Raw genomic sequence first — 27536 nt, 5'->3', positions numbered from 1 at the left:
GGGACGGCGGGAGCGGCACAGCCCGGCCCGGCCCCTCCGGCGGCGGGCGGGAAGGGGCCGAGGGAAGGCGCACACACCGCCCCGGCCGCCAGCGGAGCCGCCCTCCCTCCCTGCGCTCGGGTTCGCCCACGCCCAGCGCGGCAGCGGCGCTGCCCGGCCCGAGGCTCAGGCCGCAGGGGCCGGAGCCCGCCGGGGCAGGAGCAGGCGGAGGTGCGGGACCATGCTGGCGGGGCTGGGCAGGGCGCTGCGCAGCGGCAGGCGGCAGCTCCCGGGGCTGCTGGGCAGGCGGGATGGCTGCCCGCCGCCCTCGGCGCCTCAGGTAAGACGGGGAGCGGGCGAGGATCCCCGCGGAACAGAGGCGGGAAGAGGCGGAATTGCCCCTCACGGCTGCTGGCGCCTCGCCCGCCTCTGCCCCGGGGTGCGGCGGGGGCGCAGGGGGACGGAACCTGGGGACTTGGGGCAGGTGTCCCCCCGGGCGGGCTGGGGCCCCCCTGGCTGCGCGGCTCCGGCCGCTCCCCTCGCTCGCCCCGGGCCGTGCCCGGCGGGGCGCGGTGACTCACGGGCGGCAGGAGCCGGGGGCTCTGCCCCGGGTGACTCACGGGCTGCTCTGTAAACAGCGAGGAGTAAAACGCCAGTGCAAAAAAAGTTTCGCTTGCGGGCTGTCGCGGTGCTGCTGCCCTGTAGGTGAAGTGCTGAAGTCCTCCTGCCTTGAGCTTCTCCGGGCTTTCAGAAGTCCCAGAGGTTCTGTGATTAGGAACAATAAAGGCAAACAGACGCACGATGGATTTAAAGATCTGCTGGCGCGTGGTGTGATATTAAGAGTCCTGAGCGACTCCTAATTGCTGGGAGAGGAGGCAGTTCAATCCTTTTTTAAAGTTCTTGACAGTAGATATGCCGTGTGTATGTCTGGAAGTACTGCTGTGATGGAACAGGACAGAAGCCGTCCCTGTGTCCGGGGCCCTCCCATAGCAAGGAAGTTGCTGGGGTGTGGGTGTGTGTGACAGAAGGAAGTCCAGGGCGAGCTGGCGCTTCTTACTGAGCAGCTTCCACAACCCGTGTCTCAAAACCTGCGGCAGTGGTTGGAGTGGAGTTGTACGAAATGAACTTTCTACTTTTCCCCAATATTTTTCTTTCTCAAACTATTCGAAAAGCCTATTAAAAAATTCCATTGCATTAATTTGCCCCACATCACTTAATGCGAATAGCCCTTCTTTGCTTTCTCATGGCTGTATACGAGGACATCTAAGTAGGGAATTTAAGATAAATATTGACTTAGCCTCCTTAATCGTCTGAGGTCTTAGCAGGGGGTGCTGAAAACACCTTTTACATGGCTGAGAGCGTTTACACTGTCATTCAGCTCACACTGACACTAACTATTCAGCTTGCCACCTCTGACTTCTCCAGGGTACTGCTTGGCAGACAAGCTTCGTGCTTTTCTCAGGCTCTAAATCGAGACTGAAAGCTGATAAAGCTTTAAGAAGAGACACCAAAAATGAGAGGAGAAGGAGGAGGTGGAGGAGGAAAAGCTCTTACTTTGGCACCACTGTCATAATAAGAAAGAGCAAAAAATGATCGTGTCTGTTACTTTGTGGGATGGGACGACAGTGACATGCATTGGGAATTAAATTCTTGCATCAAATAGGTGAAGCAGAGAGATGTTGTAATGTTAAGGAAAAATCTAATTGGGAGAAGTATTTAATACAAGATTTGGTTTATTTAATAAGTGAAAATGTTTGGAACAAATTAATATACAATACTTTTTATGGTCTCTGCAGCTTGCTTCATGCTGTGTTTTGTGATGGGAATCAGTCCGCTCATGTGCCTTTTGGGGCCTTGACTGGAGTTTCCACTCCTAAAGCTGGAGGTGGTATTTCAGTAACTACCCCAGGTTGTAGGATGTGCACTTGGTCATCACATACTGCAAGTACTCAGGTGTTGATGGGCAGGTGTGTGAATGCACAGTGTGTTTGTGTGCTGTGTTTTTGGCTAATAAATACACAGCTGTGGAGATAAACAAGCCATTATTGCTAATTCAATGTAATTTTTTCAGGTTTACAAGATTACAGCAGGGATTGCTGTCCTAAGGAGCTGTATCCTTAATCATTAGCTTCTCAGCTCCACTTTTAAATGAGAACTACAGCTCTTCCTAAAGCTGTCATTAGCTGCTTTGCCTTTCAGAGGGATGCTTATACAAATTCTGAACGTTGTAAAATTGAAGTTTTTGTTAGGTGGGTCTTTCTGTATTTAAAGTGGTTAGTTGTTAGACAGGCTCTAGCTGCCTGAGAGGTCCTGGGATTGGTGCTTTGACAAGAATGTGTGAGAAATCTGGACAGCAGGCTATGTGCAAAAGAGAAAAAGGCTTACCAGCATAGGCAGTTTTTCAAAATAATTGAAGCATATTATACTGTATTCTTTGGCCAGGCATTCTTATTACACATAATTTTGTTCCCCAAAGGCTGCAGTTCATTTTGCTAGAGTCCCAGATTTGTAATTCTGCAGTTATTTTGCATGTGGTAAAGCCTAAAGGTTGCCAACTCTTTTGCTTCCTCTTGACTTGCGTGTTTTAACTCCTGCAGCTCACGCTGAAAGAAATGCCCTGCTTGCACTGCTCTCTGTGAGGAACATCTCCCCTCACCATATCTCAGTGGAGAATGCATTTGTTAATACAGAATCAGGGCTTTTAATTGCTGGGGAGTTTGTTGGCGTTTTTTTTTTTTTGTTTTTTTTTTTTTAATTCATAAACCTTCTAAGCCAGGAAACATTGAAGGGACTGGACTTAATTTAATTTTTTTGTTTCAGATGTTCCTAGTTAGTTTCTCTATAGTGCTGAATCCTTCTGGTCTAAAATTGTGTTTCTTTTTATGGCCATTCACGTAAGTGAAATTTCTAGTTTAGTCTGTGCTATGGAGATCTTTACCAGCATGCCTGCATCGCTCAGGATGGGTGGCAACCATGGAAAATGAAGAAGTCTGGGTTACAGGGTTTTTCTTAGCTTAAAACCAGGTTTCTTTGCAGTCACATAGCCCTGTGTTGTGCTAAAACTGCTTCTGTCCTGTGTGAAGGTGCTGGAATTGTGACATTTCCTCTGCAAAAGGCAGGGCTTGCTTTGAGCAAGTATTAGTGAGGGAAGTAAAATGGCAAAACATGAATTGTTTTAAAAATGTACCTTTATTTAGCATCATTAATTCAGAATGCATTCCATTTCTATGTGCAAAATTCTCTTAAAACTGTGCCTCTGGAATATATTGGCAAGGGGAAAGATTGTGTGTAAGCTGGCAAGAGCAAATTGCAAAGGTTTCTGTGAAAAACATTATGGATTTATTTTCTTCCTTGATTGGGATATTGCATATGCTTGTTGCTGAGGGGAATTTTCTTCCTAGCTGCAAACTGCAGCCAGTAGGAGAGTCATTGGGTTTATCTGCAAAAAGCAGAGTAGTGAGGGTTTTGTTTTGGGGTGCTTTTTTGGTCAGTTCCCAACGTCATCCATATCTGTCAAAAATTTTTTTTTTCAGTGCTTTCAGCTGGTAAGTTTTTGACTACCCAGTTCCTCAGACTAGCTTGAACTTTTTTCCTCTCCTTCCTGTTAGTTTTTATAGTAATTCTTACTCTCAAATCACCATAATTCTCCTAGCATTACACCTGTCCAGTTTGTCCGTCAGTTTTATACAGTCTTATAAGCAAGGATCTGAATGGGTCCTTAATAGCCACAGGATATTTCCATGGAGGTTTTTAATTTTGCCTCCTTCTCTTTTGCATATGACCTACTGCTGGGATTTCTAAGATATTCTGACAAACAGCAACCCCAGGACATCCCAGGCAAGTACAGAGGAGCAGATTGTCATTGAATGTCTTGTGCAGCCAAATATTTCACAGAAATGTGGTTTGAGTCCCTACTTTTTATTTTCAGCAATTGATATCTAATTGGAGCCAAGAACTGGGAGTAATTTATGGCCACTGGGCGTGTTTTCCCTTGTCTTTCCTCTGCTTTGAAAGCCTGGTGCAACAAAAGTTAGCTTGTTGATCCAAATCGTCTTTCCTAAACAAAAACCTCCTGCTCATACTGGCATATATCAACAAAAAGAAAAACTGCTGAATTGTTTCTTTATGGGAGCACTGTTCACTCTTTCAAATACTAATTTCTGAATGTCTTAGAAAAACCTATTTAGAAGATCTCTGGTGCTTCTGCTGCAAAAAATTTTCCCGTCTCAGCAAGTTCATTTTTTTGACTTTGCTGCTATGTCTGTGCCAGAATAACAGGGTGGCATTGGGAATGGCTGCTAGACATTTGCTGTTGTCTCTTCTCGCCTGGCAGCTGGGAGATGGCTCTATTTTCCCTGATAAATACACTTTTGGGGAGAGATGGGATATATAGCACAGAAATTAATCTCTCTTTGTACTTCTGCAGATACTCGCATGAACTGTTTTGCTGTGCCTTCTCTCCCCAGTCCAGATGCTGTAGTTACAATAGTGGGCTGTGAGATACTCTTGTATGTGCACATACAATTACCTGCAAGACACTCATTCCCTTAGAGGTTTGGGAAATTTCTAAAAACCAGCCTCACTCAGGGTTTAAAACACACATCAACAGTGAGACTTCAAATTCTTGGTGTTGTTTTCCAGTGGGGCAATTGACATAAAAGCAGCTAATTGAAATGTGTAGATCAAATCAGCTTTTCTTGCACAGTGTTGCTTTTTTTGCCTAATCTGAGTGTCAGCAGATGTGTGTCTTTGGTGGTTGTGTGAATATGGCAGTTCCTAAGGAAAGGAAATGAAAACCAGCTCTGGGAAGGCTGGAAAGAATGTTGTCATTTTCTTCAGCATCACAAGGCTAAGGAAGTTAGAACTTTTGTGTGCTAAGTCAAGGCTGTGTGGTACTGCAGGAAATGTAAAGAAAACTGAAATGCTGGTCTAACATTATTGTCCATAGCAAAATCTGTGTAATTTTTAAACAGATTTCTTCAAGAGCTTTCTCATACATGATATAGGAGTGTAGAGTACAGACTGTGCTTCCCAAAGTTTGAGAAGTGCATTACTTCAAATATATTCAATAGGTTTGTTATAAAGGAAAATGAAAATTTATATGACTTCCTGTTGATAGTGACTTTAAAAAAAATATTTAATTTAGAATGGGGATAGAAATAGTCATGTGACCCACCTGTATTGGGTGCTCCATGATTAGTAAAATAGATGACAGAAAATGATGCTGTGATTTCATTTGCAGTGGATGCTGTGATCTTACAAACAATGCTGTAATTATAAGTTTTTTGTTGCTCATGAGATGAAGCTAAGTCTGGCGCTGTTCCTTTGAGTGCTCTTAGCAAGTGTGCTAAAAGACTTCACCCACAATCTTTATACCTGCAAAAAAAATAATACTAAACCTCTAGAGGATGTCTGAGAAAATTGCTTTGCAAGTGTCTGAGATGCTCTGAAGATTTACCACAAATCACTGAAGTGCTGAGCACTTAAGGCTGTTGACAAACCTTGTTTGTCAACAAAGTTGAATATGAGACTATGAGGCACTTTCGATGTTTGTTTTTTTTATTTTTTTTTTTTTTTACATTTTGGTGTTTGAAAGCTTATAGGGCAAAAATGTAGACCTTGTCCTAGAGTTTATAATATCTTAATTTCTGAAGGGATAGGAGAAGAGGGAAAGTGAAATAGAGATGTTTGTTTGTGTTTTGGTTTTTGCTTTTTTTGTACTGAGGCTTTCTCCTCTGGAAGTCCTCCTTACACTGTGAGACTTTTGGCATCAGAGAGGAAGCAAACAGCACACCTGTTCTCAATATCTAGTTAAACAGCAAAATTTTCAGTTCCCCCTTGCCACTGAGGCAGAATGATTGAAGAAAAATGAGTGGAGTAGCTGTGCTTGAGTTGGGCTTGCTCTCTTTAGGATCATCTTCATCCTGTAGACGTTCTTAGAAAACAGCATCAAAGGTGAATTTCTCATTGGGTGGCTCATGGTGGGGAAGTCCCTACATCTGAGAAGGCACTAAACTCTTCTGAGATGTTTCATGGTCACTCCTGTGCTTTTTATAATATGATGTTAACTAAGTGTCTGTTAAGGGCATGTATCAGCAGCTCTTGCTCTGGGTTGGTTTCTTATCTCTTTTGCTCTTTTCGAGAAAGATGAAAGGGAGAGGCAGGTTCTCTGTGTTTCTGTCTCATTCTCTGTCTTGTTCTCAGGATACTGAATAATAACCTGGTCATTAGGTTTGCATAGGAAAGAGGTGGCTTTTTATAAGGTCATTTCTGCCATTCATATGATGACTCCCTTTGTTGTTTCTGTATCTCAGAGCAGATCTAAGCAGCCCAGCAAAAACTGAAGTTAACTGTTTGTTCTGTGAACTTGCATAGGGAGGCTGGGAGGAGGACAATTTTCAGGCCTGCAGGTTATTTGTTGTAACATGTTCCATTCTCAGCTCATGCCTGAGTCCTGGGTCCTTAGAAATTCCTGCCATCCAGATGTTGGGAAAGCATGGATCTGTACTCTGAAGATCAGGTCCATTGCTAGGGAAATAAATCCCTTATGTCAGAATGACTCTGTAGCACAGCAGCTGAAGAAGAGAAGTTAAAATGAACATTGTTTGGCTGCCTGCCTACTAAGGATGAACTAATTCTCCTTTGTTCAAGTGAGGCTGGGTGTAGGCAGGCCACTGTCAGCTGTCAGCAGTCAGGGCATGGATAAACAAAAGGCTTTGTGCCTGTGTGATGAGGACTGGCAAGCACAACCTCCCCTTAGTGATCAGGAAATACTCAGTACTTCTTCAAATGGAAATGGAAGAAAGATGTTTACTCTATAAATGTGGCATTTATACCTTTAGCAAAGTTGAATTTATCATCATGAGCACAGGCAGTGCATCTTCAAAGGGACAGAAAAATTGAGTATGTTATACACAGGCAAGATATAATTTACTTTTTTCCTTCAGATTTAGAACAACTTGAAAACAGTTTTGAAGCAGTTGTTTTCACATTTACTATCTCATCATTTTTGATCAAAATTACTTCAGTCCTCACATTCCTGTCAGATGGAGAGAAATAAACTGTCTTCTTTTAAGAAGTATTTTGTTTATCTGCAAAGTAGACAGCAATTTCAGCTTCCCAGCATCTTCCATTGTTACCTAAAACTAAAGAGACTACAAATTGATTTAGAGATCACAGAAGCATCCTTAAGTGTATTGTATGTTTGCCAGAGTGGAAGAAAAATTATATTGCTTTTCTTCCTGGCAAATCAAACTCCATATATCACGAGGATATCACTTTGGCCAGAGTGCTGTGGTGAGGAAAAGATCCCAGAATGTTAAAGGTTGGAAGGTACCACAGGGGGTCATCTGGTCCAGCCTCCTTGCTCAACAAGGGACATTCTTGAGCACATGGCTCAGAATTGCATCCAGATGGTTCTTGAATGTCTCCAGTGAGGGAGAGTCCATAGCCTCTGTGGGCAACCTGTTCCAGTCTTCTGCTCCAAGATGAGTGTTATTTGTGCAGTGTGGTCACTGGTTGTGCTTGAAGTGCTTGTGCCATCCTGTTCACAGAACAACATTCCTATGGGTTTGTTCGAGGTTTCTCTTTTCTAGGGCCTGACCTGACCCTCTCTGCACCTTCTCATGAAAACTGTTTGTTATTTATACTCTGTACTTGCTGTTTGAACCAGCTGCTCTCTGCCTGTGACTGCACAGCTGTGAGCATTTTCCACTGTGCTATCTGTGGTAGGAATGCTTTTGTAAAACACCTTTATGTGTTTGCTCTAAATAGAGGCATAAAGGTGCCAGGCCCCTGAGGCACAGAAGCATTTTCACTCTTCTAGGGGCCTTTGTGGCCTGAGGTGCTCCCCAGCCAGCCCCTGTAGGCTGGAGTCCCTCAGGGAGGACATGGCCAGCACAGGGTTCCTGATCCAGGGGCAGACCTAGCACGGGGGTGGGTTTGTAGCTGTGGCCCCTGATGCACTGACAGGGATGGAGGGAGGGTGGCTGTGGCTGTGGGATAATCTCCAGGCTGAGCTAGGCAGAGGCTGGGAACTGAGGTGGTGATTCATCTGGGAGTGGGGCACAGGTTTTGGCTAGCCTGAGGTATGTGATTTTAACAGGTTAATTGCAGTAAAGATGGGCTGGACTGTCTAAAAGTGTTTTGAGAAGGTGGCAAGCCCAGTGCATAACCACAAAGTAGTTCAGCTTTGTTTCCTACAGATACTGTCTCTGCCCTTCCCTAGACAAGGAAATAAGCTTAAAGAATTCTTTACAATACAAAAATATAAACCAAATAGAAGCTATATATCTGTAATAAAGAAATGCTATGTGAGAAGTTGAAGTTAGTGGTCTTGCTGACCTGAATGCTGGACCTAAGGCAGGTGATACTGAGCCAGCCTAATGTTGGAAGTCAAGGATCTTGATCAGTGGCTCAGGTAAATACATGACACTTTTAACATAGATAAAACAGTTGGAACTTAAAGGCAGCTGCTTTTCACAGTTGTATTGTAAGAGCTGTGTATCTGAATAGCTGATGTGCTTTAGGTAGAAGAGATATTTATGAAATGGCAAAGTGAGGAGCTGATCTTTGCTTCTCAGTGGATACATTTCAATTTATTGGCCCCTCTCCTCCTCTCAATCCAGCTTTTCAGAATTTGAAAATTCCAGATAAAACTACCAGGAAGCTGCCAGTTTCTTAAAAGACTCAGTTTTTAAAGTTCATGCTGAGATCAGGACTTCCCGCAGCTCTGTAAATACTTTTCCAGAGCAATACACATGCTAGTATTTTTAACCAAAGGCAGGAAGTCTCTTAAATTTGGGAAGGGAGGGAATGCAGACACAGCAAATAGTGATCTTGAACAATCACTTTTTTCTGCAGCCAGAGGGTGAGTAGGTCTTTCCTGCCTTCCCATTTTCATTTGTCTGCTGGACGGCCACAGCTGTGTTGAAACAGGAAAACTGAATCAAGTCCTTGGAGCTCTTTGGTGAGGAGCTTTTGTGCTCAGTAACCAAATACAGTGTAGGGTTGAATCATTTTAGATGGGACTGTTAGATGGGACTTTGCTTTTAGTTCACGCATTCTCTTTTAATCTTAGGTGCTGCTGGCAGTATCCTGGGTTCCTACAAGTGCTTTCCCAAAAACTGCTTCCAGATGGGTCCTGAACTATTAAGGCATCAGGTTACATGTGTTTGTGGCACACCTTTTGGCAGTTTGCCAAAGGTTGGTTTTGAAAAGTGTTTTAAAGCCATAATCTGTTTACTATAATATTGCAAGGCTTAAGCCTTGCTAAAGGTGCCCCACACAGAGGCAGTGAGGGCTGAAAATGGGGAGGTTCCTGGGGATTTTGCCCTCGGTTGACTTGGGAAATGACCTGCTGTAGGATGAGTTGAAATTCACTTAAACAAAGAAAGTTATAATAAAAATTTTGAGACAAGATTCTTCCAGAATATGTTCCCAGGCATTGGTACCACAGCAGCATCTTTTGCAGTCAGTTCTGACTGGTACACTTTCTCAGGTAGCTGCAGTGGATTTCAGTCAAAAGGGGTTTTTTTGTGAGGCAGGTAACACTATTATTTTTTGCAGAGCTGAGGCTAGTCCAAATTTCATTTGCAGGGACTGAAATTTTCTGAACTGAATTGTCTGTCTTTTTTTCCATTTTAATCTCTTGGGTGTGAGATCATTCTTCAGTGTTTTTTATTATAGCAATTTTCAGTAACATTATTTATCTGATGCCATAGAGTTTGATAGGCTAAAGGATATGAAAATATAATTATACTTATATCTGTGTGCTTCTGTCAGAAGCTGAAGGTGTGTACTCAGTGTTTGTAGCCTTTCTGGTAAAATGAAATCAGGCATACTTAGAAGATTGCAGTTTGAAGGCTGATGTTTCAGGCTTGGTCGTGCAGTGCCCTGTGGCTTTAAGCACACTGGAAATACAACTGAGCTGGAGTAATTTAAAGAGATGTCAAATAACCCAGGCCCTAAAACTGAGTTATACCTATTAAACCATGCATGCTCCTTGAAGTACTGACCCCAAGCTGTTCTGCATGGCAGTGGAAGTGTAAAGTGCATCTATTTTGCTATAGATCAGACCCTGATCCAACTCTAATCTGTGCAAACCCTCACAGTGGTGCCATTCTTCAGCATTTCATAATGCTGCACAATCTGTAGCTTGTTTCCTTGTGAGTTCCTGGTTACTTCTCCTTCTGGAATAGCCATGTCAGCTTTTCTCATGAACAGGGATGCGACTGTTTTGGGGGATCCCACTGAGGCAGCAGATGAAAACTGTGATCTCACTGGCATTCTAATACAAATACAGCTCTGGGTTGTTGGGAAGAAAGACCTTGTAACCGGATTCTCTACTGCTAACAATTACAGCTCTTCTTGTCTCACTTGGCATTAACTCTCAGTTGTTAATTCTTTTCTTGATGTGTGATAAAAAAGATTTTGTGGAACTTAGGAATACTCATAGCTAATAAAAGAAGTAACTGCATAAAGGTACATATTAAGGTAGAAGCTATGAAAAGCTATTAACAGGTTAAAAAAAAAGCCCATGTAGAGTATTGATATACTGCTAAAAGCTTTGAATGTCATATGACATTTAGAATTCAAATGTCCCCAAGATACTGCTTTTGACCTTTGTGGTGCCTCTGATTCTAGATTTTGGGTGAGTAATTCCCCAGCTCAAGGACTTGAACTCTTAAGAAAATTCCACAGCACCCTGTGGCAGCAGTCAGACCAGCAAGACCCACTAGAAGGAACTGGGAGCAATGTGCTGGTTCATAGGTCAGTGCATGCTGCCATGGCACAAGTTAATCTTACCTGCAAGTGTGCAAGACAATAATAATAATAATGTATTTCCATGGCACAAATTTGAAATACTCCATATGCACAAGCAATGCAAAGTTCTGGGAGTCAGCCAGCAGCTATTCCTAGGCCTGGAGCCAACAGGGGATCCACCTTATCTGCTGTTTTTTTATTTTATCTGCAGCCAGACTCAAAACTAGGCTGGCAGGTCACATATTCTATTTAAATCAGTTGTCTGCTGGTGTCATAGGGCCTCCCTTGCTGTTGTAGAAGTTAAAGTGTGTGTCATTTAAAATTAAAAAAAATCCCTATGCCAGTTTATCACACTTAGCATTGCTGCCCACAGAAACAGCCCAGCCCACTGCAGCTGGCCCTCAGTGTGCCTCCAGCTCCTGCTCCAGGCACCTCACTGCTCTTTCACTCCAGGGCAGCTCAGAGCCTTGCTCAGGGGTGAGGTCACACCCCTGCAGTGCTGCTTGCTCAGCCTGTGCTGGGGTCATGATGTGCTTTTTGGTCTTCTCAAGGGATCCTCTTCAGGGGGAAGCTGCAGTTGGAGGAACTTTGGTTTTGTTCCCTGCTTTCATACTCCTCTCCCTGTCTGCCCTGCACTGATGGAAGCAGAAAAATCCAGTGTGTGTGTGACTTGAGGGAAATATGTTTGAAGCCAAACAGCACATATTCAGAGAGAGAGAAATGTGGAACAACGCTTACTCCAAGGCAGTTGTAAAAACACAGAATTAATGGACTCTTATGTTTAGCCCAGACTATCAATATTTACTGAGCAGTTCACCTACGTTTTTGCTGGTTGGTTGTAGTATGCTCTGTCTACTGTAACATGCACTTTGTGGTATTTATAACCCCTGACCAGTGCAGAACTAACTATTCAGACTATCCCTTCTTGTTTAAGTTATTTTTGATAGTGTTACTTAATACTTTTGTTTAAATTTCAGTAGTGTTTGCATGTTGCCTCAGAGCCTGCAGCAGCAACAGGTAAACATGGCAATAGGGCTTAAACTGAGTTTCACTCATTCAGAGAGTAAAAGAAAATAAACATAAGGAGGAAACAACCTACAGATACTTATCAGTCTCAGGTGAGGAAAGAGTTTTTTTATAATGTTTATTTATCCATATCAAATCCTCTTTCTTGGAACTGGAACACTGAGAAACTGTATCCCACTGAAATTCTGTGGTATCAAAGAGACTTTGATTTTCCCTTGTACTTTCTTCCAAGGTGACATGTTGCCAAGGTGGTTATGAGTCTCTATTCCTTACTTTTTGTTGATCAGGTATTTTTTCTAATTTTGTAGACTTTTAATAAGCCATCCAGACAATATTTTTTACTCTGGGAAAAGGCTCATAATAAAGGCCTTTAGGACTCAATAGGTTGCTGTAGCTTCTGCAGACTGCATTCTTCTCAAGAAGTTTTATAATGTGAGAAAGATTTACGAGGATCCTTTTACTGTGTGGCTGTGGGGAACTCAGGTCAGCTCCCACTGTCTTTCTTCCTGACAACAAAGCAACAAGACAGTGTGAGAGCCTGGCTAATGCCATTTTCTCCATTTTGCTGAGAAGGATGGTGAGATGGAATAGTCCTGGGTATCTGCTTTTGTATTGCAGATGGTCTTGGATATGCAGATTGGGCTCTGTGGGCATGATTATGCTTTTCATTGTGTCTTGTTCTGAGTGGGCTGCAGTATCCAGAAAAAGCTGTCCATATGGAGAGGCTAGCTGTGAACCTGGAAGCAGTGTGCAGCCTCTCAGTGTGATGGTGCACCTGGACCAGAAACCCTTCTGTGTTGTGTGGGGGGCATGTATGTGCACCTAGTCACTGGCTGGGAAGAGAGCAGTGAGCCAGAGCTTGTCTGAGGCTCTTGCCTCAGGATGCAGCTTTTTGTCCAAGTGACAAATTTCCAAGGTAACAGAAACAAAAAATAAAAATTTCTTAAACCAAAGCAGGTTATAAGGTACAGAAACCTTTTTCCTCTCTGTATTTCTGCCGATGGATGTTGTCTGTGTCCGCTTTCAGTCACTTGATGGCAAACAGCTCCTTGAATATTTTGTGTGTGCGTATTTTTCTTTAATGTCATAGCTTCTCAGAAACTTTAGGCACTTATCTGCTAAATAAGATACTGTGGTTCTTTGTACTGGCCTTCCACTGAGATTTGATCCTTTGAGGTCAATTTGAGTAGTGGGGTTTTTTCCAAGCTCTTTCACAATCAAAGGATAATACATTCTTTTATAAAAACTGAGATCCTTGTCCTGTAAACAAGCAATGACAGAAGGGCTGACATAAATAGATTTGGAGTGTGTGTGTGTGTCAATGACTTGCCAATGGATATATTTTACTCTTTGGGATTGGACTTTTTTAATTTGATTTTTTTAACTTGGTCAGCAGTAGTGACCTAAGTTAAAGATTGACTTGGCTGAATGTGAATGGTGTTTTTTCAGAAGGGAATGGGTTTCAGCATCAAATGGATTTTACAACAAAGGAAGTTTGATTATTGCTTTGGTATTTTTTCAGGTATTTTCTGTCAAAGTATTTTTGGTCTCATTCAAAAATTAATAATACTTTCAATTTTAGTGTTCAGCCTCTCCTGCGTAACAGAAGTCAATAAATTGTACTAGCATGATTTATTATAAATAAAAAATGTGAAATTTATACCTTTTGAAACATGTAACAAACACTCAAAGTCCTAGATTTGGAAAAAAGCCAAGGAACTGGTGTTAATCTTAGTTTGAAGGAAAAACAATCAGTGTAATTATTTACCTGTTTTGTACATATGAACTATTGCTTTGCTAAGAGGCTTTGCTGCTATAACTATACTACAAATCTTTTTTGTGGCCACTTTGACAAGCAGGAGACATTATTTGTTTACTTTGAAAGTTCTACGCTTAAATTACTTAGAATAGCATATTATCATCATAGATTCATATAATGGTTTGGGTTGGAAGGGACCTCAAGGATCATCTAGTTCTGACTCCTGTGACATGGACAGTGACACCTTCCACTAGACCAGGTTGCTCAGAGCCCCTTCCAGCCTGGCCTTGAACACTTCCAGGGATGGGGCATCCATAACTTCTCTGGGAAACGTATTCCATGTCTATTCATTTATCATTTTCTGTATTGCAGCTAATGACTTTAATTAATGGGGAAAAAAAGTTTAGTGGATTTTTTTAATTAGATACTTTTGAGCCAGCAGTAATAGCTAAGACACTCACACAGAAATATACCCTTTGTCTTTGCAGATATGTTTCCTGATGATAGCTATATCAGTAAGTGCTTTTTAATGCTTACAGTGCCTTAGCAGAGCTAATGTGAAAATATTTTAAAAATACATAACTGCATCTTTAAGTTCTTAATTACAGAGGCAAGAGCTAAATGCACTGTTCAGCCACTTGGACACTAACCACATCTATTCAGCGATGCTGTGAATCCAGGTGAGCAGCTTGTCAAGAATAGCATGTCAGGTTTTCTTTTGGCAAGTCAAATTGTCTTTTTCTTTTCTAAGGCAGAGGTTAAGAATTCTGATGGGTGCTTAGTGGAAGCCAGAGGTGCTGTCTCTCAAAGAAGAAAGATGCTGCCAGCCAGTTAATTGGCAATATCTTGCCCCTACATGCGGTAGTGGCTCTCAGTTTCTGTTCAGTGCAGAGCTGTGTGAGTGAGGAGCTGGGGGCTGATGGGGACTCAGTGCCAGCCTGCCAGCATGGCCTGCAGCCCTAGCCATAGCACTTCTGTTTGCACCAGCACCATGGGATGCTGATGTCTACTTTGTAGAAGGGACAGAGGTCAAACTGGAAGCTATTTTTCCTTGTCCACTGCCAAATGCAACATAATCGTTTGTTTTGTTGTTAGTAATGCTAAAGCAAATTTAACTCATGCTCATAAAATGCCTGCTGTGTGAGTCTCATATTTTTAGTGGAATACAGAAATAAAGCAGCTGGTATAATAATGAGACCTGCTGCTGGCCATAGATCTGAAGGTATATTTGGGAGTGCAGTCCTGGCATTACTCTTCTTATAATGGTGCTGGTGACAGTTGAGCTGGAATTAGAGAAATAAATGATCTTTGAAATCCTCATTAAAAAAACTAAAGCTATCAACTTTTCTCTGCTGAAAACAGTCTAACTAGAGCTTTTTGCTGAAAATCAGAGCTATGAAAGATATCTGCTTTGTCCTATTGATAGTGGAGCCCTGGAAAATGTTAAAGATAGACTCTGAAAATGTTAGGCTTTGTGTTTTGCCAGATCATTGCACCTGTGTAAGCAGTATGATAAATGATATAATTGTTAGATGTGATGATTGTTTAGTAATTAAATATAATTGTATAATCATAAGAAGAATAATGAGAAACTATGTTAGAAATTTAAGGGGGAGCCATGAGAAGCCATGCTTGGCTGAAATCTGTGTATACAATAGAACAATATAAGTTTAATAATTAACATGAAAGTTACATAACAATAGAATATAAAAGATGTTCATCCCGAATGTATGGTCAGAGTCAGATTTGGGTTGAATACCCCTGACACCCAGAGCTCTTAATAAAAGCACCAACATATAATCGCTCTTGTGATTGTGTTTCTGAACGCTAACACTATCTTTGCAGTGGCACATAAAAGGCATAAAAAGAAATTGCAATGTTGTTTGGACTCACAGATGTGTCCAGAAGTGTATTTCCTATTGGCCCTTTGGATCTGATGCCTGTGTAGCATTCTAATCCTTATGAATGTAGTCAATTTTCTTAACAAATAGATTTACATATTAGTTAGGACGCTGTGACTCCAGCTTTAGGGTTTTTTTACTGGCTGTTTTTTTCTGTGAGCTGCTTCAGTGATTTCCTTTCAGTTTTGAATGCTGACCTGAGTACCAGAGCTTTAGAGGATTCAACTGACTCTTTTTCCTAAGGACATCTGGATATGCTAAGTGTAATTCTAACAGGCTGAAGAGATAAAAAGAGAGAGAGAGGGAGAAGTGATAGTTGGAATGACAGCCACTATCATTCAAACTCCTTAGAGAAGGAGGTGCCTTGTTCCTGCAGTTCTTGCTGTGTGGAGGAGCTGTGGGCCTGGAAGCTGGAACAGAGAGTGGCCAGGACTTGTCTTGCATCCTCAGAATGGTGGAAAGGTTGCGGCTGCTCTGCGCTGGATACTTGTCTTTCCTCTAGCTACTGGGCCCTGGCATTGCCTGATGACTTTTTCCACATCTGCCCTTCCTCACCCTGGTCTATGCCCAGCTGGACAACACTTCATCCATAACTGTGAAATGCCACCCCTCTGTCTCCTTCAAACAATTTCTGAGGCTAAGCATGGTTCTCTCCCTCTGTTAATAGTTGGGAAAAGTTTTTCTAATCTGTGAAGCTGAAGCTCATAAAGCAACAAGTGTAGAGCAAACATTCAGATGATTCTTTATCTGGAGATATAGGAGTGACTGAAGTTCATTTCAGAGTAAGTGCTATCGTAATATATTAGTAGGCTTTGTTCACATCCTTGGGGAGAAAGGTGCTAAATATGATACACTCTCTGCTTCAGGCCATAAGGGATGAGGAAAGCATGATTCTGAAGTAAATTAAAGGAGAATCAAGCTGAGAAGTCTGTTGGTGTGGCTCTGGTAGTTAAATATTTACCAGCAGCAGACAGCTCTTAGAGTCTCATTTTTCTTCAGCCATCGCTGTAATGAGGTAATAAACCATGCATGGATCATAGGTTCCCAGGGAAGTGGCTGCAAAGTGTCCTGCTTCTTGAGCAAGGACACTTTATGTCCAGTTCCTTTAAGAAAGAAACTAGAATACATTGAGTATTTATTGAGAATCACCAGAAAACAAGTTTCTGCTTGAGCTATAGAGTTGGTGTAGCACAGCTGGTTTCATGTGGGGTAGAGATAATTTTCTTCACAGTGGCTGGTATAGGGCCAAGTTTTGAATTTGTGTTGATCACTTAAGGCCTCTCTCTGTGTCATACATGACTTTTGCAGGTATGGTCCTGAGTTTGATGGCTTCATTTGATGTTGTCCTCCTTCCCAGCCCCCCTTATGGTCACTGGCTTTTCCCTCTGGACTGCAGTCCTTAATGTGCCTGCAGAGGACCAGAATCTGTGTTACATGGAAGGGGAAGAGCAGCAGCAGTGGAGCAACACTTGCTTTGCCTTAACGCAGCTGCCAACATCACCCTGCAGCTGCTGCTGAATAGAGAGACTGTGCTTATGTGTACCTTATGTTTTGCATAGGCAGAACACAAGATGATTTCTGAAGTGGCCGCTGGTTTTGGTTTTTTTCCAGGCTGTGCAGTCTCACTGGTGCTGAAAACAGAGCCATTTGATAAAAGAGATTAATAACTGTAAATTCCTTTTGTGTCCCACTGAAATCACATGGCATAGAAGTTGAGAGAGAATCTGAAAGACACCTAAAATGTGAGATTATTTATTGAGATTAACATAGGGTTTATTTTGTAATTTTTGTTGTAATAAATTAAACTTGAAGTCACTTGATACTCCATTTCACTTGGCATTATCTCAGCACTAGACAAAAAATTGCTGGTCAAAAGAAAAAGAGGAATGTAAAACCTTTGCCATGCTCTTCCCCATCTCCTTGTGAGGAAACCCACTGAATTTTGGCACTCCTGAATAAAGGTTTTAAGTGAGGAATCCCTGTGAATATGCTAGGGTGGTAGGAAATAGTATAGTTGTATTGCATGTGTAGGAGGAATTGTTTCAGGAGCAAGAGAGAGTGTTGGTACTACAGGAGTTGAAATACTATATTAGTGTTCATGTCATAAAGACAGTGGTCTTTGAAGAGAACTCTGAAGCAGTAAATTGGTAGAAGCTGTATAGATTAATTTATGAGGAAAAATGTAAGAATTAAATATGTATAACTTGCCTAAGCAGTGGCTGTTGGGGTTCATAAATCTAACAAGCATGAGAGGTATAAGCACCAACACCAAAAAAAAGAACTCTGCATGTAGTTGGGGCTATGTCTGAAAAGGAAACTTGGGAGTATCCTGTGTGTGACTTCCTAGATGGATATCTAGTAAATATGTAGCAATGAATATCTTGTCTTTTTAGGGTGATTAGAGGTATCTGTTGAGCCTGGCTTCATCCCATGACGTTAGTCACATGAGCTGTCAGCGTTACTTGAATCTAGTGTTCATCTAGAGTTAACTGTGCTGTCTTAGGTCCTACAGACAAATGCTGATACGTAAACCTGACAAACTCCTCACTCTCTTCTCATCCTTTGCAGTTAATTTTTAAGTAGCTTAAATTATTTAAACTGTGTTGGTTTTTCAAAGCTCATAAAGAAGTTAATTGTTCTTCCCTGCCTGCAGCACTTGTCTGAGATTCAGAGATAGTCAATTATACTGTGAAACAGAGACATATAATCAAATTAGCTGGAAGTTCTCTAAAGATAAGAATATATTTCCTGCCTCCAACCTTCCCCTGTTCTGCAAAGCAGTTTTTTCTAAAACATCTTTTGGCAGGCTCACTGCTGTGTTGTTGAGCTGCAGATACTGGCAGCTGTTATGTCCTGTGCAGAGGTGCTCTTTGCTGTCTGTGCCTGAACACCCAGCAGTTGCAAATAAAGCCGTGGAAAGGACCAAGATGCCAGGTGCTCGTTCCATCTCATATTTCAGATGCCAGCTGTGATTGCCACGTAGGGTCAGGCTGTTCAAGCAGAGGCATCTTTCAGAGAATGTGGAGTGAGGAGCTGCAGAGGGTTGTCTAAGGGCACTCCTTTATCATTCCTTGGCAGGTGTCAATCAGCTGCTCTCTGTCACAGGCTGGAAGTGCAGGAGCTACCAGAGCAGCTGCTCCTCAGGCATCGCCTGTACTGAGACAGGAGTGTGACTTTTTCCATGGCAGGAACTAAACAGCAACATGAACTAAAGCTAATGGTTTGGTGTAAGGAAGCAGCACTCCATGGAGACCTGTAAGAGTTTTTGCTCTTGTTCCAGTTTAATTTTCAGAAAGCTCTTCCTTCCTCTTTTCTACATTTGAGCTGTTTCCTTTTTGTTTAAATGCAGCTCATGAAATACATTGTTAATTTAGTCAGGTAGTTTACAGTTACTTTATAAAATCCAAATGAATTACACAGTGTAAAATAAATACAGGTTTTCAGCACTTTGACTCATACAGGTTTGCAGTTAGCTATTGGACCATGGCTAAATTTTCATGCTCCAAGCTGATGGATATTGTTGATAGTTGTTCCAGTTCAGTCATCCATGAAATGTTCACAGATTTATAGTCAACACAGAAGTGAAACTGTCAAAACAACTTACCTGATAACGACAAAGAAATAGCTATCAGAGAAGTGGCAGGCAGCTTCTGGGCTGAAGCATTTCACTTAAGAAATTTCAGTATCATTTGCATTTTGTATCATTTCTGAGAAATGCATTATATGCAAAATGAATTTGTGGTTTTTAAAGAATTTTGATATGTCCAAATCTCTCATCTGGCTATTGCTTTTCATGGTATTTTTCTTTGGAGAAAGAAAAAGAAAAAGTAAGTAGACTAACTACTTACAACATGTATTATAAAAAATACATGGTGGTGGGTGAATTGCTATAGCTTAACTGCCTGACCCTGTGGTCTGCAGGTTGAATCTCATTTTTTAAATTTTTCAAAAGAGATTGTCATGTTAATAATAAAATTGAGTAAGTACCAACAACTGGAAACACAGCAGTTGAGGTCAGCTGTTTCCTATCTGATTTCTTAAACATGGGTCTACTTTTTAGATTAAGAAAGTGAAGGGAAGTGGTGCTATTGTACTTACCTGCTTGGCTTTCATGATCCTGATAATAGGAACATGATGTGGAAATGGTCTCATCTGGGATAAAAGTATTCTGAGAGAGTGTGGAGAGATGGAAGTATGTTTGTGAGCACCACCAGGTGAACGGAGAGTTACAGGACTACTGAAGATTGGCAGCAGTGCTCCCAACAGCTTCCTTGAAGCCTTTCTTTTCCTGCCCCAGGCATCTGTCCATCCTGCCCTGCAGAGCTCCAGCAGAAAGGTTGCTTACCCTTATTTCAGAGGGTCTGCTCACCTTGGATTGCTCTTAAGAGTCAAATGTTAAGTCTAGAAACAAAGAAACTAACCCCACAATTTGCAGTTTATTTTTATTGACATCCCAGGCTCTGTTAGAGTAAATCCAGGCTGTACAGAGTACCTGTATAATTTAGGTGATAGCAAAATATAGGTGGGCTCTCTGGCTTATTAAAATGCAAATTGAGAGTGAGAGGGAGATGTCACTACAGGAATGGTGTGGAGGCAAGGCTAAGGTACAGAAGGGGCTGTGGAAAGAAAAGCAGCAAGCTGTGGTGCTGTAGGTTGGTGTTGTGATGCTGGTCACATTTGCCCTGCTGAACTCCCTGTGATAGACTTAAACAGTACAGAAAATCCAAACACCATTGCTGGAGCAATGTACCTCAATTTTGTACCTTTAGATCTGTAATATGTTGTGAAGGCTTGAGCCATTTTATAGCTACAGCAACTCCCTTCCCTTTTCTGTCTACCATGCCCTCACTGAAGTGTCGCTTTTTTTGGGCTGAATTGCTCTGGAACACCAGAAAATGTGAGTCTTGCCTGGTGGGAACTCTCTGTCCTGTGTAAATTTAAGGTATGTGCAAAACTGATACAGAGCTAAAAGATCCCTTAACAGCTTTTCTTGATGTTTCTATTCAGGTAGCCTGTAATGATGTGATTATAAGTTGCACAGGACAAGCCATCCAAGTTGGATGGCTCACAGACCTAACAAGGCTATATTTCTCTGCAGGTACTCCCCTAGTCACCCATGCCCACAGGATATGCCATGTTGAGCTGGGGGTGGGAAGTGTCAGTGGGGCCCCAGTTGGTAATGCAAGGACTGCCTGTGTGCCTGCCATCTCTCAAGACTGAGTGGAAATTTGTGTGCAGGTTCAGGAGCTCCAAGGGTTGAGATTGTTTTCTTCCTTTTGTCAGTTGAGTGTTTTGATGACCATGGTCAGATGGATTTGGATGAGTGGTGGGATATGTGATGAATGTCTCCCAATATGCAGTTGTTCAGCACCCTGATGAGTGTGTAAGAGACTTCCTTTAAAGAAAAAACATAATCTTTAGGGTACTAAAGCCCTTTGGGAGATCCATGAATGTAGCCTTAATGTCTGTGTATGTATTCCTGGTTGGTAAGAATAATGCTGTGCTACTTTTGGAAAACTGGATGCCACATTTCCAGGAGTTACAGATTCCAGATAGTGAGGATGCAATGCAAATGTTAATGTTCTGAAAATAACGAGCATGGTTTAGCAGCAAAACAGAAATAGATCAAGTTGAATCAGGCCAAAATATTTTTGTTCCTTACTGGAAGAGAAATCTGAAGTGAACTGGGGAGTTCACTGACCAAAATGCACCTGGTTTTCAGGCTTTTCTAATTTAAGATATGGATGGGAAGACTATATATATATATATATATATATATGTTTATTTATATAGAGATAGATGTAGATCTCTCTCTATATATAGGTATGAAATAGCTGTAGAAGTGCCTCTGATATCATTTTCCCATAGCTCAGGGTTTGGATTGGCCTATCTTGGCTCTAGGCAGAACAGGAGTGTGAGTCTCTACAACGTGGCCTGTCATTTACCTTTAACAATGAACATGAAGCTCTGGATAATGATTATAAAGAATGATAAAGAATAAGTATTCTTTGATTTGTTACTTTAATCTTCTAGAGATAACAGTGAGCTTTAGACTTTGCCTGCCTTGTCTTTGAAAAATAATTGGGTCGTTAAGTTCTTTGAAGAGAGTAAATGGTTTACTTCTGATTCTTTTCATGTACAGGTGATTGCACTGCTTTTACTTGTAGGACGTTAATTATGAAACAAAAGTGAGGGGTTTTTTTAAATTATGGTGCTAAAGACATTTTACTGATTAGCTTGGAAATTGCCTGTAGCTGACAGCTTGGTATTTGAAAACAGAAAGAAGTTCAGCTATTCACTGTTTGACAAAAGCTGAGCTCTGACTGCTGGACAGTTTTGTAAGAAAATGGGTAATCACACATAACGTAACAGAGGTATGAGATGGTAGGTCAGCTTGACCGTAAGAAAGAAGTGTTTTCTTTCTGATTGCAAGGGATTCTTGAGCAGTCATTATGTTTGCATGGTGTGAAACCTTTTGCTGTTGTGTCTGTTGCATTTCATCTTTAATTTATATCCTTGAAGCCAATTGTCCTTGTAATATTGACTTGAAAGCTGTCTTCCTCCTTTTTGTGAAGGAGTATCTCTGACGCTGTGAAAGGTGCAATAATTCATTTCAAATTCTGAAGTCTGACAAACTGGAGGTGGGAGCAAGTAAGGCCTAACTGGGCTCCCAGCATACCAATTACTAACTTTTTTAAACTGTAAACTCCTAAAATGTATGTCTTGAATTTGTAAACAGCATGGCACAAAAACTGAATGCAGTGCTGCCGCATGTTTGGTGTGACTGTGTAAGAGCTCTTACACTGCCAATGTTTATGGTTTAGTATCCTCAGTGTCTAGAGCAAAATACTATTACTGGTAAAATATACAGATTACCCAAACAATGTGTTTTACCTGTTGCTTTGCTGATTAATGGAGAGGTCATTGATAGGAAACTCTGTGTCCTTGCTGGAATTGATTCCTTTGTATCCTGTATAATATGTAAAGGTGAGCAGAAGTTAGGTTAAGTGTCCTTATTTCCATCTTTGAAGTGCAGTAACATGTCCAAGGTTTTCCAGTAAGCTACCAAACCCAGTAGTGTTGTTTCAATACAGTTTGAAAAAAAAGTAAAAGAAAATTATAGGATGTAAAAATTAAGTTCCACCATCTGGAAACAGAGAACATAAATGATAGGTATGTCCCATAAAGTGGCTGTTGTGAAAGAGGCATGAGGATAGTGATGGCTGTATTTGAACCCCATTGTAGGGTTGTATTCAAAAGATTTTGGGGCAGGTGAGTATGGGGAGGGTACTGTGAGTTAGGAGTATTAGTCTCCCAGTGTAGCATTAGTGAGTCTGGAATTTGGAATGCTGGAAAACTGGAAAGTTTTGAGCGTTCTTTAAAGAAGCTGCAAGAATTGTTTCGAGAGTGAATAAAAAGATACTTTACAACAAAACCCTGAAGATTATCAGTCTAAGTAGCTTCTTGTAATCTGCAGATACCTAAAAACAGGAGACATTTCTGAGGCTAGAGAGTTGTTAATCTAAGCAGGTTAAACTCTACAGATCAACTGGCTCAATTCATAGAAGAAAAATATAGCACCTGGCCTGTTTTGATTATGCTAGTACATTATTGTCATCTCTGATTTATGGAGAATCCACAACATCCCTCTATTAAAATCTTTAAATCAAGGCAAAAATGCTTTCTGGGGAACAAAATGGAATTCCAGCTTAGGCTGACCTTTGTGAAGAAATTGCCATGCTGTACATGTGCAGCACATCAGATAAGATCAACCTCTCTGGTCTGTTCTGGCCTTAATACCTTGGGGTGTGTTTGCTGATCTGTGCTGCTGTTTTGATTGCTGAGCTATATTTAATAGCTGACCAGGAGAGCAAAATGTCCCAATACCAAACAAAAAGGTTCTTCCTCTCCAACTAGTATATTTTTGTGGAAATAAGTGTACCTGCCTTTCTGTGCTTGCTTTGGTTGCTTTTGAGAACCCTAAGCTGAAATAGTGTAAATGCAGTTTAAATAAGGTTTTGTCCTAAGTAGTCTTGGCTGCAGTTGTGTACTGGAAATATAGAAATGTTATTAATGTGTTGTGAGACTTATTCACAATTCTTTTTCTTATAAAAATGGGGGAAGATAAAAACTGACAACAGCCAGAGTTCTTTGCTGTTCTGGTGTGTTGTTTAGCTGATCAAATCAGATATTTGATTGCATTCAGTTTTTATTACTGCAAAGACATTGGTTGGGGTTTTTTCGGGCACTACTGGAACAAATTAATTTGTGTCCCTGTCGGCTATTGAGGTTTCAGCCTTAACTAAAAGAGTAAGTTTTATTCATGGCATTTTAAATGTGGGGCAAAAAAAGAGGAAGAATGAATTCAGATATTGCTAGTGGTGTTGTGGCACTCTCAGTCATACTGAGGAGTACCAGTACATCTGCATTCCATTTGTCCTCTGCTCTCTGGTGTATCCTCTGAAGTCACCAGCATTGTTTGTGATAGGCATTTGCAGCTAGACCTTTCATTGTTTTTCATCCTGCAGTTCCCCTCAGCTAGGCATTAGCTGTGCATAAAGTACTCTATGTACCTCTCACTGATATGAAAATATGATGCACCATTGTACACTTCCAGTCGAATCTCTTTGTCCCATGAGTGCTGCAGGCCCCAAGGAAAGAGAAGCATTTTAGGTAATGAATGTTGTACAAATTCCTGTAAGGGTCCATATGGGAATCTCTAGTTCTGTGTGCTACAGCCTGCTCTGTCCTAAGCCAAAACCCATGAGACAGAACTTGTTAAATCTCATCCTCACAGAAGCGTTCAAGTTGGAAAAGACGTCCAAGATCATCTTGTCCAACCATTCAGTGATATGTGTTACAGATTATGGGAAGTTATGGCTGCCTATGTGGTCTGCTGGAAGTCTTACAGCTGTATTTCAGTGTGAAGGTAAAGTTTAAAAACTGAAAACCCCAACATTTTATGATGTGCATGCAGATTTGGAGTGCTCAGTTGGAAGGCATGTGAGACTGAGGTTGACGTGTGCGGTAACTTTAGGGTGCTTGATGCCAGGCTTAAACATCTCAAGTGTGAAACACCTTGAGGGTACTGCTCTACCTTAAAACTTGGATGTGAATGCCTTTGCCAAGTCTAGACAGTGAGACAAACCAGAATTACCACTTGGTCTGACTTCCAGCTCACCTCCTTGCATTGGCAGCAGGAAGATAATTGCTGTACTATGAAATGGTAAAGAATATGTTAGCATGGTTCTTTCACTCTTATGGATGTTACAGTTGGTACCTTTGCTGAGGTATGAAAGATATACTCCTATAATAGACTCTTGGAACAGTCTGTGCTGTTCTTGTCCACAGGCAGATTAGACTGGGAAGAGATTGTAAAAGGACTCTGGGAAAAAAAGCCTGAAAAGTGCAGGAAAGACAAAAAATGTATTAGGCAGTTTATTAAGCCATTTTCCTACACAAGAATGGTTTCTCAGTGTAGGTTGCACATCTTTTCCATGTTTCTGACAACAGCTTTGTTATAACTTGATTATTCCAAGAAAGGCTTGTCTTTGAATATGGTGCCCACAGTGCCCTTACCCTGCCAGCTCTCAGGCTTTGTGGGAGAGCAGGAACTCCTCACAGCAATATCTGCAGTGCTCCAGTGCCCGTGGTGCAGGCCACCCTGCTGCTGACCTGCTGACCTCTGTGGGAGATGAGTCTTCCCTCATTGATAGGGTGGAAAATATTTTTTTGTTTGGTTGGGGGTACTTTTTCAACATGCACAGAAAAACTAGTTAAAACTATTTTACGTACAAATTAATTGTTGTTAGAAGGTACTGGGTAAACACACCAAGGTGGAATAGCTCAGCCTTGCTCCTGGAGAGCATTGCTCCTTCTTGTTTTAGTGGTGCAGGGTGACAAGTGTGCTGTCAGGAGTGAGCAGATATTAAATGTCACTTTTGAGTAGCCTCTCTAATCATATTTAATTTAAAATTAACATCCCTAATGTGCTAAAGTATCGTATGTCCCAGTAGAGGCAATGCAGGCTGATGGATCTTTGAGCACTTGTTAACTGTTTCTGACTGAGTGGCTGGTAAACTGCATAATTAAATGATCGTGAATCTTACTGGAAACTGACTTTGGTAGACAAACATGTGGTGTGTTTGTGTTTCTCCTTAATCTAGGAAACCACACTACCAAAAAAAGCCCAAAACCAAACCAGGTCATTGATAACTCTGCATCATACTCCTACCTTCAGGTGGGACATTAATTATAGGGGCTTTTTCCTATTCTTCTTTTGCCAGAGTAAGGCTTTGAGTTGCCCCTGATGAACTGAGAAACTTCACCTGGACAATACTAGGTCACTTGGAAATTCAGAAGTTCCAGTTAATGAGATAGGTAACACAGAGCTGCCTTGCTAATGGGATTTAAAAGCTGTTAGTGCTGTGAAGACACTTTAGATTTCTTCAGAACAAGGAGTTCTTACAGCTTCTGATACAAACCTGTACTCTGCATCTTCCTTCAAATCAAAGCTGATGCAAGGGAGAAACAGGATCCATAATTTTTAAGGACTAAGTGTAATTTTGAATTCTATTTTATATACTTTTTTTTTCTCAATTTACAATTAATAGCTTTCCACTAAGTGGTTTGGTTGATGTATCAAAAGTACACATTGTCCCTCTGTGTTAGTGTTTTAGGGATGAATTTCTCTGCTATTTCAAGAGAAATTTGATGCAACATGTTAGAACACCTGTTGGCTTCCCCAAACTTTTTTTTTTTTCCTTCATAAACTGGATATATATAATGCTTTACAAAATAAGATGAACTTGATATTCTTTGGTGCTTAATGTCAAAATATAGTGGCAGAATATTTTCCTGTTAGGAAATCTCTTTGCATTTACACATTTGTGTAACAGAGGGAAGGAATAACTTTAATTTTCCAGTGATCCTGTGTTAAAATTCCAAGATTAAGAACTGAGCAGTTTTCAGGTCCTTGGAATGCAAGTATGTAGTATTGCTTGCTCTGAGTAGTAAAGTATTAATGATGTGTATGTCAAAACCCACAATTCTAAGTTATTTGAAATTGGACTTTACATAGAATTCCTGTGTGAGTTTGGGTGTATGTTGGGAGGGAGGTGAAGATAAACAGAGTGACCATTTATAATAATTCATGTAATTCATTTTCTGGGACAGTATTGTGGCTTGTTCTGGAGTACAGGCTACATTTCAACCTGATGTAGAGTATTCTGTGGGATTTATTTATCTTATATTAGAGTTTTCCTCTAGTAATAATTTCCCTGAATAAGATGCTTCCACTCAATTAGGAGCAAGACTAGGGACAAAACTCTGCTTTAACTTTATTGACTAACAGCCTGAGAGGATTTATTGGAGATACCTTAGAGGAAACCTGCCACCATGACTTCTGTCAGTGCTGCAGGCCAGAGATTCTGCTCTCTGCAGCAGTCTGATTCACAGACAGCACCTGCATTTAAATGTATCCCAAAGATGGAGCTGGGTAAGAGGTTCTGCCTTACAATCAGATTGTTACAGCTGGGTAAAAGGTTCTGCCTTACAATCTGCTTGTGTTGGAAGACAAGATAACTGGATCCAATATATATATTGGTGTTAGTATAGGGTTGAGGAGAAAAAGAGCAACAGCTTTGGGCCACTACCTGCTTGCTCTGTGTGGCATTGAATTCTTGTTTGCTGTAGTGATAAAATCCTAAAAACACATGGTAAACCTTGCATTCAGAAGATTCAGATTCTTGCCCTGTCTATTGCATCAATCTTTCAGATACATGTCCTGAGTGCATTAATAGAGGAAGAGGAAATAGAACAGCTCTTAATTGGCTGGAGTTCAAAGGCTCTGGGTGAAAAGGGAGCAGCTCCCATGCAGTTTTGCTCACTTCCCCTCTGGGAGGCACAGCGGGCTCATCGGAACACAGGCTCTGGTCCATCCAGGGCACACAGAGCCTTTCATCTTCCTGTACTGCTTGTGATTGTTTTTCTTGTGATAGTAAGCTTTAGAAAAAAGCACTAGAAACCTCTACAGGAAAACTTCATTTTTTATTTGCTCTGCCTGCTCTGTAGAAAGGGATAAATATGCAAGCATGTTCTACACAGTA

At 41.3% G+C, this 27536-nt stretch overlaps 1 protein-coding gene across 1 annotated transcript in view; it reads left to right on the top strand.

Moving 5' to 3' along the window:
- MCUB (mitochondrial calcium uniporter dominant negative subunit beta) overlaps window positions 1-27536 on the top strand; it is a 44699-nt gene continuing 17163 nt past the window's right edge. Inside the window, exon 1 of the mRNA XM_036382269.2 lies at window positions 1-319. Within this exon, the coding sequence (XP_036238162.1) occupies window positions 221-319 (99 nt within the window). The 5' untranslated portion in view covers window positions 1-220. The remainder of the gene's footprint in view (window positions 320-27536) is intronic.

Source organism: Molothrus ater, chromosome 4, assembly GCF_012460135.2.
Source record: "Molothrus ater isolate BHLD 08-10-18 breed brown headed cowbird chromosome 4, BPBGC_Mater_1.1, whole genome shotgun sequence".
Classification (NCBI taxonomy): Eukaryota; Metazoa; Chordata; class Aves; order Passeriformes; family Icteridae; genus Molothrus; species Molothrus ater.
This window is presented reverse-complemented; position numbering and strand designations above follow the sequence as displayed.